At 44.3% G+C, this 17,971-nt stretch overlaps 2 protein-coding genes across 2 annotated transcripts; both read left to right on the top strand.

Annotated features, from left to right (window-relative positions):
• Window positions 1-588: 588 nt before the first annotated feature.
• OR9Q3 (olfactory receptor family 9 subfamily Q member 3) lies at window positions 589-17,381 on the top strand. Its single transcript, XM_038563196.1, has 3 exons — window positions 589-728; window positions 15,759-15,930; window positions 16,100-17,381. The coding sequence occupies exons 2-3, from the start codon at window positions 15,906-15,908 to the stop codon at window positions 17,056-17,058; spliced, it is 984 nt and encodes a 327-aa protein (XP_038419124.1). The 5' UTR covers window positions 589-728; window positions 15,759-15,905; the 3' UTR covers window positions 17,059-17,381.
• OR9Q4 (olfactory receptor family 9 subfamily Q member 4) lies at window positions 5,297-6,232 on the top strand. Its single transcript, NM_001388592.1, has one exon. The coding sequence runs from the start codon at window positions 5,297-5,299 to the stop codon at window positions 6,230-6,232; it is 936 nt and encodes a 311-aa protein (NP_001375521.1).
• Window positions 17,382-17,971: the final 590 nt, after the last annotated feature.

The following is a 17,971-nucleotide window of genomic DNA, read 5'->3' as shown; positions in this document are numbered from 1 at the left end:
TGAAGTGAGCATGCATGTCAACAATGCTTTAGTGGATGCAGGAAAACAGAGGGCAATAGTGAGCCCTTGAGTGTCCTTGGAAACATGGTGGGGGGAGGCTAGTTCTAGAGTTTGTTCTGCACAAAAAACATAGGACGTGGCAGAGATTTTAACCCATACATTTGTTTGCACAAATATCTATGTGTTTCTGCACATATTCTAGCATCCCCTGCAGAAGCCATGTGACTGGATGACTGGATTCTGGTCCCTGGGGATGTGGAGGGGAGTGAGGCAGACCACTTCCAGGGGCCTGGTTTTTAGTGATATACTGTATGATGACATTTCCCTGCTCATCCCCTGCATTAACATTCTTTTTTTCTTTCTTTCTTTCTTTCTTTCTTTCTTTCTTTCTTTCTTTCTTTCTTTCTTTCTTTCTTTCTTTCTTTCTTTCTTTTTCTTTTTTTTTTTTTCAGATTGGGAGAGACAGCACAAGTGGGGATGGGGCAGAGGGAGAGGATCTCAAGCAGACTCCACACTGAGCAGAGAGCCCAACTGAGTGCTTGATGTCACGACCCTGGGATCATGAGCTGAGCTGAAATCAAGAGTCCTAGATGCTTAACTGACAGAGCCCCCCCAGGTGCCTACCTCTTTCAAACATCATAGCTATCAGATGGAGGACAACTTATCTAACCTGGATTTTCTATGGGCAAACATGAACAGATGGTGTGCAAAGCCATTGTGATTTTAAGGTAATTTGTTAATACAGCGTAGCCCAGAGGATTCACCTTTTCACCCAATGAGCTTTGGTGTATATGTGCATGTGTGTGTGTTGGGCAGGGAAATGTCATAAAACAATGTCCTCTTGGGCAGTTCAGGCTGTGGTCTGGGCAGAGACCATTAGCAACCAGTATGCATGGGCCAGACCAAATTTCTAGTCCACTCGCCACTTAACTAATGACCTTGGACTCCTCTTGTCCTTTTTTCCTCATTGATACAAATGAGAAATTATCTCTCAATCCATGGGCTCTAGTGAGGAGAGATAAAGAGAAGGCTTTGAAATGAGGATCCTCTCTGCAAGGATTAGATCTTAATTAAATTGACCTCCCTTCATGTTCTTTTCCTAAGTGGAGGGCAGAGAGAAAAGAAGTGGAATACATCCAGATGATTAAAAAGCACTTGTTAAACCTGTTCCTGGAAGCTCTTGGTCTTGCCCTTCTTTTTCAAGCTCACCTCCTAGTCCCATTGCTGGGTTAAGCCATTAGACATGGAGGCAGAAGGACAATCAATGATACTGCTGTCTTTATTTGAAAGCTTGATATTTTGCTCCCCCTAGATTTTATTTTTGCGTTAATTTTGACTTTTTAATTATCTTACATTATTGTATACCTTGTTTACTGTTTTCAGTACCACCTTAACTTTTGCATACAAGATGAGTGCCTTACTCACCTCACCTGAGTCCTGGACCTGTCTTGTACCACCCCATTATCCCAGGCTGTTCTGACCCTGGAAATTTCCTCACATTGGCTCCTTTCCTGAAGAGTTTTGCCCATCATCCCTGCCCCCCTACCTCTGTCCAAACTATCGCCTCCTCGGAAGTCCTCCCTGATCTGTTCCCCCTATAAGTAATCTTGATTTACACTGAATCCCCATGACACCTTGTGTACATCCCCTTAATTAAGAGTTTAGTGCTTGTAACCTTGTCAGATGGATGATTATCTGTTAGATTGCACATTCCTTGTGGAGAGGCATGTGTTTTCTCTTTTGGAGAGGTCTGTTTCATTTTGTATCTCATGCTCTTTTTAAAGAATTCTTAGCACAGTAATGGGTTAATGAACTATGTGGTGATTTTTTTTCTCTTCTCCTGTCAAAGAGAACAATTATTTTGCTCCCTCCCGCTACTCTTATTTCTTTTTCTGAACTAAAATGTATTGAAATTCAGTGACTTGGCAAAATGCTTATGAATTTGGGGTTTAAACAATATTACAGTGTCAAAGATGCAGATTGCTGGCCATGCCAACAGAAAGAACTTGCCAGTTTCTCCTCTGGGCAATATACTAGGCTGTTGTTTTTCCCCATGGTTTTATTTGCTTTTAAGAGAGAGAGTGAGTAAGAGGGAGAGTGAGAGCCTGACACTTAATGAAACATTCCACCCCTAGGGAGGGCAAATTTAGAAGATACAACGTGTCTTCTGAGGTCTTCCTGGGCTTGTGCTTCTGGGTTATGCAGATGAAAACCTTCTGTTTAAAAACACCCTTCTTGTAGGATATGGCCACTATGACAAGGGTAGCAATGGGCAGGATTTCTGACATGGTTCTGACTGGAGAAGTTAGACTAGAGGCGTCTCACTCCTCAGGGCACTGTGCAGAACCAGGATGCAGGACTTTTATCCCTCGTGCAGTGGGCATGTCACAGGGCTTTGGGGGCTGGGACTGAGACCAGGAGCCTCATTAAAAATCCACGTGAGCAATAATTGCCTTTCCTTAGACACCACTTTAGCCACCGACTGGAGACTTTAGAGCTTTTATACCAACTATTAGTGTCTTCTCCTAAAGGGCATTGTGTTAGAGCCAAGAGCCCACAGAAAGAGGCTGGTCTCCAGCTTCTTCTATTCCAGCCTACAACTGAACAAAAACCAGGGTGAGATATTCCTTTTAACAAGATTTCCCAGATTAAGAAAACAGGTTGAGGGCAGAGAGAAGAGAGTTCTTGACAGATCAAAACTTGCAAGGTGGTTGAAGACGAGGCACTGACATTGGGATAGCTACGACATGATTGTTCCTAGGTTGATTCACTGTTTTGTGTGTGAGTGGAGTGTGTGTGGGGGGGGAAAGGACACTGAGGCCCTAAGAGATTAAGTCACCTGCTCATCATCATAGTTGAGCAGGTATGGGAGGGCAGGAACCACTCAGGCCTCCTGCTGCCAGAGTGGTAGTCTTTCCCCTATACCTGTAGGATGCTCTGAGCCGTGGAAGACTAATGACCTCTTAGGACGTAGAGAGAAGAGGGCTGGCCAGGTAAAGGTGGAGTGAGCTTCAAGGGAGAGAACAGATCCAGTTTTCTTGGTTCATGCTCAGTTTAGATCCCCAGATCCAATTTCTTTTATTTATAATTCTACCCCCCCGCTCCCCTCCCCCCGCCCCAGTACATCAGTTCAACTAGCTGCCAAGATCTAATGCTTTAAAGATGATCAAATATCTTCTTTATCTTGCTGCATTGCAACTCTGCCAAGGACTTTCTGTCCGTTAGCACAAAAAGTCCCCATCAGCTTTTGGAAAGGAGTTGACTGCTGTGCAGCTATCACTGCATGTCCAGTTGGGCCAGAGGAGCAGACATGTAATGTGTGCAAAGCCCAGTAATGATACACATAGTGCTTCTGTGTGCAGCGTTCTTCTTAATGACAGTTTTATTTACTGGCTGTGTAGTGTTGGGCATGTGACATCATCTCCTTTGATCTGTTTCCAGATTCATCTGTAAGACGAGGATAATAAAAGTTCCTACTTTGGAAAGTGGTCATGGGGATTAGATGAGTTAATACTGAAATAATTTAGAATAATTCTTTCATTTAAAAAAATATGTATTTTTTTTATTTGAGAGAGAGAGAGAGAGAGAGAGGAGGGGCAGAAGGAGAGGGAGAGAGAATCTCAAGCAGAATCCTTGCTGAGTGGGGCATCCCATGTGGGGTTTGATCCCATGACCCTGACTGAAATCATGACCCGAGCCAAAATCATGAGTCAGACGCTTAACAACTGAGCCATCCAGGTGCCCCCATTTAGAATAGTTTCTATCTCTGTGTTTCTATTATTAAGGACAATATCAGTTCTTATAAAATAAATTTTTGGCAAACTAAGAGGCTCTGATTAAGTCAGTGGCTTTCTGTTAAGGAAGCTCCTTGTTAGGTTGAGAATGGAAGATGAAGCCTAAGCATGGCTTAAGATCTCTGTGAATGTTGATTGGTTTTCATGACATTTTTTTTTTTTTGCTTTTAAACATTTTCAGAAAATGAAAATAATCACTTGAACATTTGTATAGAGCCTTTCCCTTTGCAAGGTACTTTATATCTTATTTGACAACTTCATTTATTCTACAAAGGCATATTAGACCCAATGAAGACAGACTCAAGAGAGACTTTTTTTGTGAGATGTATGATCTGACCCTGGGGATGGGAAATATAAGGTGTTTTGCCAGAAGAGGTGGCCTGTAGAAGGCATAGGGATGAGAGAGAACATGGGGATTAGAGAAGCTGCAAATGATCCAGTGTGGCTGAAGAGTCGTGTGAGAGGATGGGGTGTGGCCCCAGGTGTGATCTGTAAGAGGTAAGCAAGGGGCCCAGGGAAGTAGGGAGGGAGGACCCTGTGGAGGGTTTTCCCTGACATGCTGAGGGGTCTGCAGAACATCCTGTACTACCTGTGATGGGCTACCAGAGCTGGATTTTAACAGGGGAGTAAGGCGTGATCTAATTACAGTCTTAGAAAGATTACTCTGGCTGCAATGAAGAGCAAGATTTGGCAAGGAGTGTGTCTGAAGGCAGAGAGAGCTGTTAGTTGCACTGCTGTGGTTTTGATCCAGGCAAGAGATGACGAGGGTTTGAACTAAGAGAAGAACTGTGGTTTTAGAGAAAAAGCAACAAAGCCCTGAGATAGATACTCTCCTGGTAGACAGGATGTATCAGCCCCTATTGGAGTGACTGGGAAATTTTGGTTAAGGACAGTATTATGCTGAGTGAAATAAGTCAATCGGAGAAGGACAATCATCATATGGTTTCACTCATATGTGGAATATAAGAAATAGTGAAAGGGACCAACCATAAGGGAAAGGAGGGAAACTGAATGGGGAAAAATTAGAGAGGAAGACAAACCATGAGAGACTCCTAACTCTGGGAAACAAATAAAGGGTTGCAGAAGGGGAGGTGGATGAGGGAGCGGGTCACTGGGTGATGGGTACTAAGGCGGACACTTGATGAGATGAGCACTGGGTATTATACTATATGTTGGCAAATTGAATTTAAATAAAATATTTAAAAAGATTTTTTAAATGGTCATTTGACTCACAGGAGCTCACAGCTGACTAGCAATAAAGGTGCAATCCTCTTCTGAAATGTTCACATGCATGGCTTTCTTGACATATATGATGACTCTGTCTCTCAGAATCCCCTTGAAGGCAGGAGCCAAGACCAGTCATCTCTGAAGTCCCACACAGCAGGTGGCACATTTCGCCCATAACACTGGCTAAATGAACATAAGCTAGAAATCAGGTCAGTCCTATTTATAGCTTCTGACCTGGCTTCTCGTCCTTAGCTGCATCAGGCACCTCCAGCTCCATGGCAGAGAAGAATGTCACCTTGGTGAGCGAATTCCTCCTTATTGCATTTACCGACTGTCCTGAGTGGGGACTTCCTCTCTTCCTCCTGTTTCTATCCATTTATGTCATCAGCCTGCTGGGGAACGCGGGGATGGTCCTTCTGATCCGAGTGGATGGCCGGCTGCACACCCCGATGTACTTCCTCCTCGGCCACCTGTCCTTCGTGGACATCTGCTACTCGTCCACCATTGTGCCGCAGATGCTGGCGGTGCTGCTGCAGCGGGGGGCAGCGTTGTCCTACACCTGCTGCGCTGCTCAGTTCTTCCTCTTCACCTTCTTTGGCTCCATTGACTGCTACCTGCTGGCCCTCATGGCCTATGACCGCTACGTGGCCGTGTGCCGGCCCCTGCTGTATGTCACCATCATGACCGAGAAGGCGCGCTGGGGGTTCGTGGCTGGGGCTTATGGGGCTGGTTTCTCCAGTGCCTTTGTTCGAACAATCACAGCCTTCTCCCTCTCCTTCTGCGGGGACAACGAGATTGACTTTATTTTCTGTGACCTTCCTCCTCTGTTAAAGCTGACCTGTGGGGACAGCTATACCCAGGAGGTGGTCATTGTTGTGTTTGCCATCTTTGTCATCCCTGCCTGCATGGTGGCGATCTTGGTGTCCTACCTGTTTATTGTTGTGGCCATCATGAGGATCCCCTCAGCTGGAGGCCGGGCCAAGACCTTCTCTACCTGCGCCTCTCACCTCACGACTGTGTCCCTCTTCTTCGGCACCCTCATCTTCATGTACCTCAGAGATAACTCTGGCCACTCTTCACAGGAGGATCGGGTGGTGTCTGTGTTCTACACAACAGTGATCCCCATGTTGAACCCCCTCATTTATAGCATGAGGAATAAGGAAGTGAAGGAGGCCCTGAGGAAAGTTCTCAAAAGAGCTGAGTTGTACTGATCATTTCCAACTTGGAAAATCCTGAGAATCATGTCTTCTGCAGTGCCAGTGTTCTGGACGTTCATTATTCATGGCACGCTCAATGTTTAAATAGATGTGTCATGGTACAAGGTATAAAAAGGAACCAGAACTTTTAGTTCCAGAGAGAAAAGAGAAGAAAAGGAAGAGGCTACCTGCAAGAAGATTGGGAGAAGAGCTCTTACTTCCAGGCCAAATGACAAATGGATGTGCAGTTAAATCCTGGGTAATCCAGATGTGGCACATGACAGGTCTGTGACTATAAAACAAGATGGCAGTTGTTGCAGACTTTCCTATGAAAGATCTCTATCATATAGAAATGTTGAAAATAATGCATAGTGAGCTGTTTATACCCAAATACTTAGATTCTGCTATTGCCAGTATATTGTTATATTTGCTTTATCACAGATATTCATTTACCCATCCACTAATTCGTCCTCCAATTCATCTTATTTTAAAAATGCATTTCTCAGTGAGTTGCTGATATCAGTATCAGTACTCTTCACTCCGATACACTTCAGAATTATGTCATCAATTAGGATTCAACATTTAGATTGCATTCATGTTTAATGATTAAAGTAGTAGTTCGATGGTCCAGTTAATAAAGCTGACCCTGCTCAAAGTCTTCTTCAGACTCTTGCAGTAGTTTATAGGAGTGCCTGACAGGAATCACCAAAAAATTGCCTAGGATGACATGCCTGTCAATTCTGATTACCACTGGAAGTATATCCTGTTCTTCCTTCTTCCCCACCTGTTCCAGCCCCCACATGTCATATTATTTGCTGAGAATCCATTTTGTGAATTGATACCATTCCCACTGCCCACGAGAGTATCTGCAGTGTGTATATCATCAATATAGACTTTACGTCCTTACAGTTTTTGATCTCAGGGAGGCAAAGCACTGCTGCATTCCACACACAGGTGGGCTGGAGGGTTATCCTGCATCGGATGCCTGTGTCTGTAATAGCTCAACCTGTGTCTGAAGGCTTTCAGAGTCTGTTGGTCTTGATCTTCACTTCTCTAACTCACAGGTGCTCAATCAAGGCACTAAGAGGAACAGGCCACTCACATCTCATTTTCTGTTATTATATTGACCCTTATTCCTGGAAGTCAAACTCCTTTTCTCCCTGTCCCTTGGATATCAAAAGACAAGATCCCAGGCATATGAATGATGTAAACCATCATGGAAGAGAAAAGGGAGGTGACGGTATCTTGCAAACGAGGGATGATTCCAAACTCAGCCAGCCAAAAATGCAGTGTCATACCTGGGATTCCAGTATAGCTCTGCCGTGGTATCTGAAAGTAGGGCCTCCTATGAAACCTTTCTTTTCTTTCTTTCTTTCTTTTTTTTGTTATGAAACCTTTCTTAAGCCAAAATTGGCATAAAGCAAAGAAGCAATTACCACTAGTTTATATGGAAAATTTTTTGAGCATTTCCAGATCACCAAAATAACCTCTCCTAGGCTTTTCTGATACCTTAGGACATATCTTGCTAATAGATATGCAGAATAAGTTGAGATAAAGCACAGATGCTCACAGACACAGTTCAGAGTTATGGTGGCTTGATGCTGAGCAGCTGAGTATAGTTCCTGGGGAGGAAGCTTAGTGGGGCTGCTCTGGCTCTTCGGGGTGTCTGCTGAACATTATTTTAGCCTTTTGTCATTTTTTGTAAAAGGGAAAATGCTCTTTGGATTTCTTTCAGTTAGCCAAAAACAGGTCTTTTGTAAAAGCAAAGGGGGGCAACGTGAACTTTTGAAAAGCAGAGAATACCAGTAGCAGGATTTTAAATTGGAAGAAGCAGCTAAATGAAAAGTTGAAGATCCAGGGTGAACTTGTACAAAGGATACTCAATTTAAGATCACCTGCAGTAAAATAAAACACATTAAAATCTTCAAAGATGTTATGTGTATTTCTAGAGGACAGGATGATTTAAAATATATATTATAATTGTCATAAGAAATACTTGATCCATTTAATGGTGGTTTGTCTGGTTATGAAAGCCCAGGTTGAAAATCTACAGCTCCACAAGAGGGATGGTTGATAGATAGCTTCCATGTCAACTGTGTTATAGGTGGTGGCAAAGGTTAAGGAAGGGCTTAGAAAGCTCAGATCAGTTATGCGAAGTTTCCTCCTGATTGAAGAGACAACATGGGATCTGTATGAATAAGAGCAGTATGCCAAATAGCTATCTGCTCTCTTGGAATCTTCTGGAAGGCATGGAGCACACCATGAATTGAAAGTAAATGCTAAGAGAATGAGCTGCCAGGCCTAAGGAGACAACTCCTTCTAAGCAGGGGGAATTCTAAGCAGGTAGTTGAAGGCTGCTGTTTAAGAGGAAGGGGCCAACTGAACTGTCTGTAGGAACTAGTGGCCATAAAGCCCCAGTGTTGTATAGGGGATGTCATACACTTTTTACTCTATATGGAGAGCTCAGGGACGGTCAAGAAAAATGTAACTGGGTGATGGGCATTAAGAATGACACGTGATGTGATGAGCACTGGGTGTTATATGCAACTAATGAATCACTGACCTCTACCTCTGAAACTAATGATGTACTATATGTTGCCTAATTGAATTTAAATTAAAAAAAATATCTTGAGGTATCCACATATGTATAGAAGTACAGACAGAGGGCAGCCCCGGTGGCGCAGCGGTTTGGCGCCGCCTGCAGCCTGGGGCGTGATCTTGGAGACCCCGGATCGAGTCCCGCGTCGGGCTCTCTGCGTGGGGCCTGCTTCTCCCTCTGCCTGTGTCTCTGCCTCTCATTCTCTCTCTGTGTCTCTATAAATAAACAAACAAATTCTTTAAAAAAAAAAAAAGAAGTACAGACAGAGTTAAACTAGGTATTTTTATTTTGTTTACTTATTTTTTAAAAGCAGGCTCCCCTCCCAGTGTGGAGCCCAATGAGGGGCTTGAACCCCTGACCCTGAGCTCAAGACCTGAGCTGAGATCAAGAGTCAGATGGTTCACTAACTGAGCCACCCGGGCACCCCTACATTAGATATTTTAAAAGAGTAGTTGGGGATCCCTGGGTGGCGCAGCGGTTTAGCGCCTGCCTTTGGCTCAGGGCACAATCCTGGAGACCCGGGATCGAATCCCATGTCAGGCTCCCGGTGCATGGAGCCTGCTTCTCCCTCTGCCTATGTTTCTGCCTCTCTCTCTCTCTGTGTGACTATCATAAATAAATAAAAATTAAAAAAAAAGAGTAGTTGATAACATGAAGGTTACCTGGTTGTAAATAAGTGTTGGTATTTTCTTACATCTTGCTACATCTTGTGTTGAAGTCATTCAAATAAAACAAACTGTGATTCTTTTTGTTGAGATATTTTAACTTTAAAAGTCCTGTTTTAATAAAAAATATATAGTTGATTAAATCATTCAAAAATCTTCATAGAGCATACTATGCTATTCAGACCAGAAAATACCATCTGTGGGAAGGTTCTGAATGTGGCTGTAATACCTAAAAGGGTAATAAAAAAAGGTCTTCTGGAGAGATGTTGGATATCCAGCTCAATAAGGGGATGGTGAGTATAATACTCTACCTACACTCTCCTGGTCTCCTGCCTGGAACTCAGCTGGATGCCTCCCCTAACCCTCCTCAAGTGCCTGCCAGAACATGGTTTCCTTCATGAAGGAAGGAAGCCGGGTCCTCCAGGAGCTCTCAAAGAAGGGACTTATTGGTATCATGGGCTCTCTGGTGGCTTCAGGAGACTCTCCCAGCCTTTTTTGCTTCAGACCTGAAAGAGAGGTCCTGGGGACCACACTGCTTGGTCCAGGAGGTGGAGAAAGAAAAACCATAGCTCTTCTAGGGGCAGCCCCAATTAGTAGATATTACCATACATTGATTGCAGTAGACATGAGCAATAAGGCATAATTTGCAAGAAATCAAGAAGGGGCATGATTCCCTCTTGATCCCCTTTCTTTGCTTTCCATTCCTTTGCTTAAAATCAGCTTGTGTGGCTTTCTTTTCTGGGGACCAGAGCCTGATAGAAAGAATGCTGGGTGGTGACTGTCACTAACTAGCTCTGTGTCCTTCCATAAGGGAATTCCCAATTCTGTACCTCAATTTCTCCACCTGAAAAATTGGGGAGAGGCTGGAATATGAGAATTCTAAGAGCCCCTCTGTGGTCTGACATTCTATATATCTGGCCTTTAACCCTATTAAAGTATAAAGTATTTGAGGAGAGGACCCACATAATGCATCACCACCCACTTTGTTTGATAGGGAGCCCTCCCTGAGCAAAGGTTAGGATGAGTGAGCACCCGAACCTAAGTAATGGAGAAGTGTGGGACTGGGCCTCAAACCAAGGAAGGTGGAGTGGCCAGAGATGAACTCTGCACACTTTGCATGGGCCTTAGGTGGTCAGGATGTCAAGCTTAAAGACATCATCAAACAGCAATTGTCTTTCCAATGCTCTGTTGATGGTAGTTAGATCTGTCGGGAGGATATAAACATGAACTGTTTAAACAACAGCGACACATCTGCTTCCAGCTCTAATGCCTCTTGCTTCCCCAAGTTGGTGCTTAGAAGCAGACTAGCATCCCCTCTTATCTGGGAATCTGACCCTGAGTTCACATGAGCACTTCTGCTTCTCTGTAGAGCCCATCTTTCTGGATTCCACTGACTGGCCCTGAGGTAGGCACCTGACCAACATTAGGCCAATCCTGGTACCTTGTCCCTTGGCCATATGACGTCTGAGGCCTTCCTTAGAATTTTTTTTTTTAACTTGGCACCAGAAAAAGTGATTTTCATCTTTTCTGTGGTGGAAAAGCTGGGGCATGTGAAGGGTGGACATAACCATTGGCCATTTTTTTTCTACTTTGTGGAAGAAGTTGGGTTGGGAAAAACTAAAGCTGATAGTCAGAGACCATTATGGACACTAGAGAAATTTTTGTTTTCATGAGAGTTACCAGTCCCAGTTGTTCCTAATGTTTAGCTGCACCCTCCTCTTCACTTCCCAAGATTTTAAGAGTCTTGAAGTGAATTCATTTGTGTGTTTCAGCCATGTTAGGTGCTGGGCTTCTGTGGCTTACCACTGAGAAGAAAGACTTCATCGAGAAGCCCAGAATGACTTTTAGGATCTCATTCTCCACATTTATGAGGAGCTTGACTAGATCCCTAAAGTTCTAACTCCACCATTTTGGGAAGTTCAGATATAGAAGCTCCAAGAAAACTTTGAGACAACTATCAAGGAAGCAGTGGCAGAGACTTGTACCAGGGTTTAGGAAGGGCAGATAATGCATTTTTAAGAATTAGAACTGAATCATGAAAAACTCACTTGATTATCTGGTCATCTTTATTTGGGGCTTTTTCTGTATTTGGGAGAAGTAAGGAGGCACTGGGTAAGGTGCCAATTATCCAGTTCGGCCTTGAAAAGTTATGGTTGGAAATCAAATGAACTAATCCAACCACTGACTATCTTCCCATTTGGGGACTGCAGCCTGTTTGCCTATAAATTGGAAAGCTCAGGCCATTTAACTTCTAATGTCCCCTGTAGTTCTAGATCTTATGGGATCCTCTAAAAATCTGGCAGTTCCACAATATGTAAAGCGAGGGTGGGGAAAACAATGATGAACTGTCACATCAGGATAAGTGCTTCCAAAGTAAATTTATGGGCCCACAGGAGTCCTTAACCTTGAATTACTGGCATGAGATCCACCATGGGTGGTGGAAGATAACAGAGATGGATCCCAGGGTAAATACTGAAGACATGTCCTCCTTACACCCAAACTTGTCTTCTTAACACCTCCTGCAGATTGTGAGATGTGACTCCTTAGCCACAAGAAACAGATACCCACTTAAAGTAGTTCAAGAAAAGAGCCTTTTGGAGGAAGAAAGGATTATTCCTGCGATGAGCTCAGGTCAAGTTTTCTCCTCATCCAATCATCTGCCCTTAGAAGGGTGAGGTCATATGGGGTTGAGGGCAATGCTGAGTCCATCCTTTCTCTGGGGCTGTGATACTGCCTGGCCAAGTACTCTCAGAATTTTCTATGATAATCTGCTTACTCTGCAATATAGGTCCCATTCTAGGGCCAGTCCTTCTTTTCTAAAAGGCTAGAAAGAATATAAAGACCCCAAATATGGGGTTCAGAGACATCCTCATGAGGGTTTGCAATAGAGTATAGAGGTTAAGAGTAGGCATTCTGGAGCCAGACTGCTTGGATTCAAACTCTGGCTCTGCCCCTCACTTTGGCAGTATTGATGATCTGCTTCAACTGTCTGCCTACAGGTTCTTATCCCCTTAAAATGAGGATTGTAACCGTACCTAACTCATGGAGTTGTTGCATGGATTCAATCAGCTAATTCATCTATCTTTCTTTTTACCTAATTATCTATCTATCTATCTATCTATCTATCTATCTATCTATCTATCTATCTATCTATCATCATCATCATTTATCATCATAGAAGAGTCAGCTGGCTTATAGTAAGCCACTTACATGGTCTTTTATTGGGCTATTATTATTCTACTGGATTTCCCTTTCACATTTTGGTTCAGCTACCACCAAGCCCTGAATTTGTAAATCAGGAGACAAGTTGGTCATATCTGTAGTTCTCAGCAACATACCTCTAAACTTCCCCTACTGTATTATATAGACCCCAATATTCACAAGTGTGACATTTGGGTCTACAGTCTTTGAGGTCCATTCTGCTTCCTGAGGCTGGCCTCATGATGACTAAAGTCTTACTAATTATCTGATGGTAGTTTAAAATTGTACCATAGCTTCCTGAAAGTAGGGTTCTGATGGTCTCAGCAGCCTATTTCTCCTGGGGAAGAAGTGGCTGCAGGAGATCAGCCATTGGACCCTCTTCAGAACTGAAAGATAAGTCTTTTTTAAAAAGCTCCCGAGGAATCTGTCTGGAAGGATGCTACTGCCTGCCTGACCCCCTCCCAAAGTCTTTCACAGTAGGAGCCATTGCTCTTGGGGCAGCCAGTCTGCAGAGACTTAATGGAGCCAGATTTCGAGATGATGAGTCATCAGGAGATGCCTTTTCTTGGAATGATTATGGCTTTGCTGTTTGGCATTTGGTCAACTGCTGAACTTTTTCAGAGCTGTAATGCATAAGGCGCATCCATCCCTGGGAACTCAAATTCTGCAAAGTTGCTAATCTGCTCTCAGTGAAAACAAGGTTCTGTGGTCAAATATTTTTGGGAAACAGTGGGTTAAGAATGTTGGCAAGGTTTCTTCTCCTTTTTAAAATAAAGATTTATTTATTCACTCCAGAGAGAGAGGGCACATGTGTGCATGGGGGGAGCAGAAGGAGAGAACCCCCAAGCAGACTCCCTGCTGAGCACTGAGCACAGAGCACAAGGTGGGGCCAATCTCGCAACCCACAAGAACATGACCTGAGCTGAAACCAAGAGTCAGATGCTTAACTGACTAGCCCCCCAGGTGCCCTGCATTGGCAAAGTTTCTTAATTATAGGACCTCATGGATCATTTAATATGCTGCTATGCTATATGAATTTCCACATGGGCGATACAGTCTGCAGGGATTTTCAAACCTGTGAGAACAGTAAAAGTATTTTCCTCCCTGGAACCACCTGGGATGCCTGTTAACAATGTAGAAGTCTGCTCCCCATGGCAGCAGAGGCACTCTATCAGAATTTCTGGAGGTGGGATGATAGTATTCATGTTTTAAATAAATTCCCTGGGCAATTCTTATGCACCAGGAGGACCAGTTTGAGAACCAGTACTATGGAGGAGAGCTCAATCACCATAAAGAATTTGCTGTTTGCCTGGTAGAAGTTTGTTTACCACTCACACATCTGCCTCCCCAACAATTTTTCTCGTGACTCCCCATTTGCATGATTCTGTTTCTGCCAAACAGTGAACTTTCAGAGTCACCAATTCTTGGTGATGGAAAGTAAAAGCTTACACTTACAAAACAGTCTCCTTTTGGGATCAGGTCAGAGCTGGCTAGAGTGGCAGTGGGCAAATCCCTTGACAAAATTCCCAACTGAGATATAGGAAACCTTCAAAAAAGCACATTCCTTTTGGCACAAAGCAGAAATGTGGCAAGACCAGGAACCAGCCCCATTGGATGCTGCTGAGTGACAGCAGGACGTGGGATGTGGGTTTTGGAGTTGGAAATTAGAGAGACATCCTCAAAGATCTTAGACACCTCGCTAGAAGTCACATGAGGATAAATTGCCTTTCCCTGGAGACTCCCCTCAGGGACCAATTCAGGCATGATGCTGGGGCAGTGAATATAGGAAGCACCGCCAGCAAGGTTTACTCCTGGATCAGAAGCTCAGCAAGAAAGGCTAGCCCCTCTAGACCTGTTATGTCATCTGAGTCTGACAAAGTCCCAGGAAGCTCTAGTGTCAGGGATTTATTATTTTGCCAAAGGTGAGAGGAAAGAGAGAGACTCCATGAAGTGAGGACAAATAGGTCTGGAAGCCACCTCACCTCACCTTGGTTGCTATGATTATGGACTCATGCTGTATCATTGTTTATTGAAAGGGAACACAGACAAGGTAAATGAAGTTCAGAAAGGAAAAGTGACTTGCTTAGGGTCACACATCTTGTGTGGGTGATCTAGAACACAGGTTTCCTCTGGATCGGTAGGTTGCCGGCAGAGGTAATGCTACATGAAGGAGGAAGGCATTAACAAAGAGAGATTCAGGTGATGATGGTCCGTGCCCAGCCTTCAGCTTCCAGATCTAACTTCTTTCCTTTGCTATTTTTGCTAATGGCTCTGCTCCATATTGGCCTGGCCGCTGGTGCATCAGGTAATCAAATAGAATCAAAGTCCTCCTTTACATCCCTGTTCTAGAACCCTAAGGACTTCACATCCATTAGCTGAGACTCCTCTAACAAGCCTAAGACACCAGAGTGCAGAAATATTTCTGCTTTCAAATTTGGGTGCTATTATCACACTACTGCTGTTTTCCAGGATGGTGAGAGCAACCAGATAGTGCTTACTGTGTTTTGTTAGGTGCTGAAAGGAGCTTATGGTGGTTGTTTTGCTTCCAAGGTTATTGCTAGTACTTACAAAAAACAACAAGCGAAAAACCCTTAATAAGCCAGCCACCCCTAATTAGGATAATAGCTATTTGTTAAACATGCCTGCTTTTAGACTGAGAATAGAAATATTCCTACAAGCGGAGCCCATTGCTGATTGCTAATGGGCTTTTTAAACTTTTTTTTTGGTTCATGCTCCTTTGTTCGTAGAATATAAATTTTCCTTCCTTAAAACATTCATTTAAAATTTTAAATAGCTACCATATATGCATGCAGTGCTTTTAGCTTTCCAATGCACTTTTGCATCTGTTTTAATCTATGCATTAACCTCATCTGGTAAGTAGGGCAGATATTATGATCCCCCTCTGGCAGAAGAGGAAATTGAGGTTCAGAGAGGTTAAGTGCCTTGTTTAAGATCAAACAGCTAATTGGGGACAGGGTTGCAAATACAAGAGCTGACTTGTAAGTCAGGGAATCGCTTGCTGTCCATTCTTAGTGTAATCGAAGCATTCATCACTTTTTATTTTATTGTTTTTTAGAGAGGAAGAGAAGTGGGGGAGGAGCAGAGGGAGAGAGAGAATCTTAAGCAGACTCCACTCCCCCCACCTACCAGAACCAAGCCCAGAGGACGTGGGGCCCGAGCTCTTGCAGCTGAAATCATGACCTGAGCCAAAACCAAGAGTTGGATGCCTCACCTACTGAGCCACCCAGGTGCCCGACTTTTTATCTTACCTTATAGTGAGCTCTGCTTTGTCCATTTCCAGTTAGACCCCAAACTTTGTTCGAGTCTGGTGCCTCCCCTCAGATACCCTGGTTAAAGCTTTCTTACTTGTGATGACTTGCACTTGCCTCCAGCCCCCTCACCTGCCTCTCCTGTCAGTCCTCCGCAGGCACATGGCCAGGAGGAACCACACCATCGTGACCGAGTTCTTCCTCACTGCATTCAGCGAGCATCCTGAGTGGGGGCTTCCTCTCTTCCTGCTGTTTTTGGGTTTTTATGTCATCACCTTGTTGGGGAACGCGGGGATGGTCCTTCTGATCCGAGTGGATGGCCGGCTGCACACCCCGATGTACTTCCTCCTCGGCCACCTGTCCTTCGTGGACATCTGCTACTCGTCCACCATCGTGCCGCAGATGCTGGCGGTGCTGCTGCAGCGGGGGGCAGCGCTGTCCTACACCTGCTGCGCCGCTCAGTTCTTCCTCTTCACCTTCTTTGCTTCCATCGACTGCTACCTGCTGGCTCTCATGGCCTATGACCGCTACGTGGCCGTGTGCCGGCCCCTGCTGTATGTCACCATCATGACCGAGAAGGCGCGCTGGGGCTTCGTGGCTGGGGCTTATGGGGCTGGTTTCTCCAGCGCCCTTGTTCGAACAGTCACAGCCTTCTCCCTCTCCTTCTGCGGGGACAACGAGATTGACTTTATTTTCTGTGACCTTCCCCCTCTGTTAAAGCTGACCTGTGGGGACAGCTACACCCAGGAGGTGGTCATTGTTGTGTTTGCCATCTTTGTCATGCCTATTTGTGTGGTGGCGATCTTGGTGTCCTACCTGTTTATTGTTGTGGCCATCATGAGGATCCCCTCTGCGGGGGGCCGGGCCAAGACCTTCTCTACCTGCGCCTCTCACCTCACGGCTGTGTCCCTCTTCTTCGGCACCCTCATCTTCATGTACCTGCGAGGTAACGAAGACCAGCCCTCCGAGGGAGACCGAGTGGTGTCAGTGCTCTACACAGTGGTGACCCCTCTGCTGAACCCCTTCATCTATAGTCTGAGGAATAAGGAAGTGAAGGAGGCGTTTAGGAAAGCTCTGAACAGGCCAAAGGCTTCTGGAAGGACCTAGATGGACTCTTGCCAAATATGTCGTTCCTTCGTTTCTCCATCCTATCCTTAAGTAGCACCTACTTGGGGAAACTTTCCCAGGCAACTCTACTTAAAATTGCACCCGAACTTCCCCTCTCCACTTCATGACTTCTTATTCTATGAAATACTTGCCACCATCTGATATACTATATGCTGCATATTCGATGTTGTCTCAGTCTCAACAATTAAAAAGTAGACTACATGAGGCGAAGCATTTTTATCTGTGAGATTCATTTCTGTGGTGTGCAGTGCCTAGCCAAGCACCTAGCACAGCACCTAGGACAGCACTTAGTAAGCACGTAAAAGGCACCCAGTAAATATGTGTTGAATAAATACATGACTCTCAGGTTCCAGAGTCAACCTTTGTGTCCAACCTCCTTAGTTCTCAGTTTGTTTGTTTGTTTTTATCTGCCAAGTGTGTTTACCTACTTTATAGGACTAGATTCTTGAGGATCCAATGCATGGACCATGTCTGTCTTATTTGCTAATATCTGTTGAATGCTGTACACAGCATTTACTTAATGAGTGAAGTAAAAATATTTGGCAAATCCAAAAGCTGTCTACAAAGGCAACCTCTGTTTTGATCCAAAGGGATTTTTCCAAATCCCATCATTTATTTTTTCATTGTTTCCTTCTTAATGTTTCTGTGGATTTTGACTAATAATAAAAAATTATATATAGTAACTAACATTTTTCAGACAGTTACCACCTTCTAGGAATTGTGATGTGTGCTGCAGGAATTTTCTGACCTCTCACCACGACATGGGGAGGCTTAGCTCTGTTTTGTAGGGAGAGGAGGCACCAGAGATTCAGTGAGGCTGAGTAATTTTCCCCAGGACAGGAAGCAAGTGGTTGAATGGGGCTTCCAGCCCAGTGGAGCCTGAGCTCTTACT

The sequence above is a fragment of the Canis lupus genome, chromosome 18 (genome assembly GCF_011100685.1).
Source record: "Canis lupus familiaris isolate Mischka breed German Shepherd chromosome 18, alternate assembly UU_Cfam_GSD_1.0, whole genome shotgun sequence".
NCBI lineage: Eukaryota > Metazoa > Chordata > Mammalia > Carnivora > Canidae > Canis > Canis lupus.
This window is presented reverse-complemented; position numbering and strand designations above follow the sequence as displayed.

What these genes read in the sequence shown, in the direction of transcription:
- OR9Q4 (NM_001388592.1), top strand. Translation starts at nt 5,297, where the DNA reads ATGGCAGAGAAGAATGTCACCTTGGTGAGCGAATTCCTCCTTATTGCA.
- OR9Q3 (XM_038563196.1), top strand. Translation starts at nt 15,906, where the DNA reads ATGCCTCACCTACTGAGCCACCCAG. An exon ending in TCACCTACTGAGCCACCCAG is followed by an intron (nt 15,931 to 16,099) that starts GTGCCCGACTTT and finishes CTCTCCTGTCAG; the next exon opens with TCCTCCGCAGGCACATGGCC.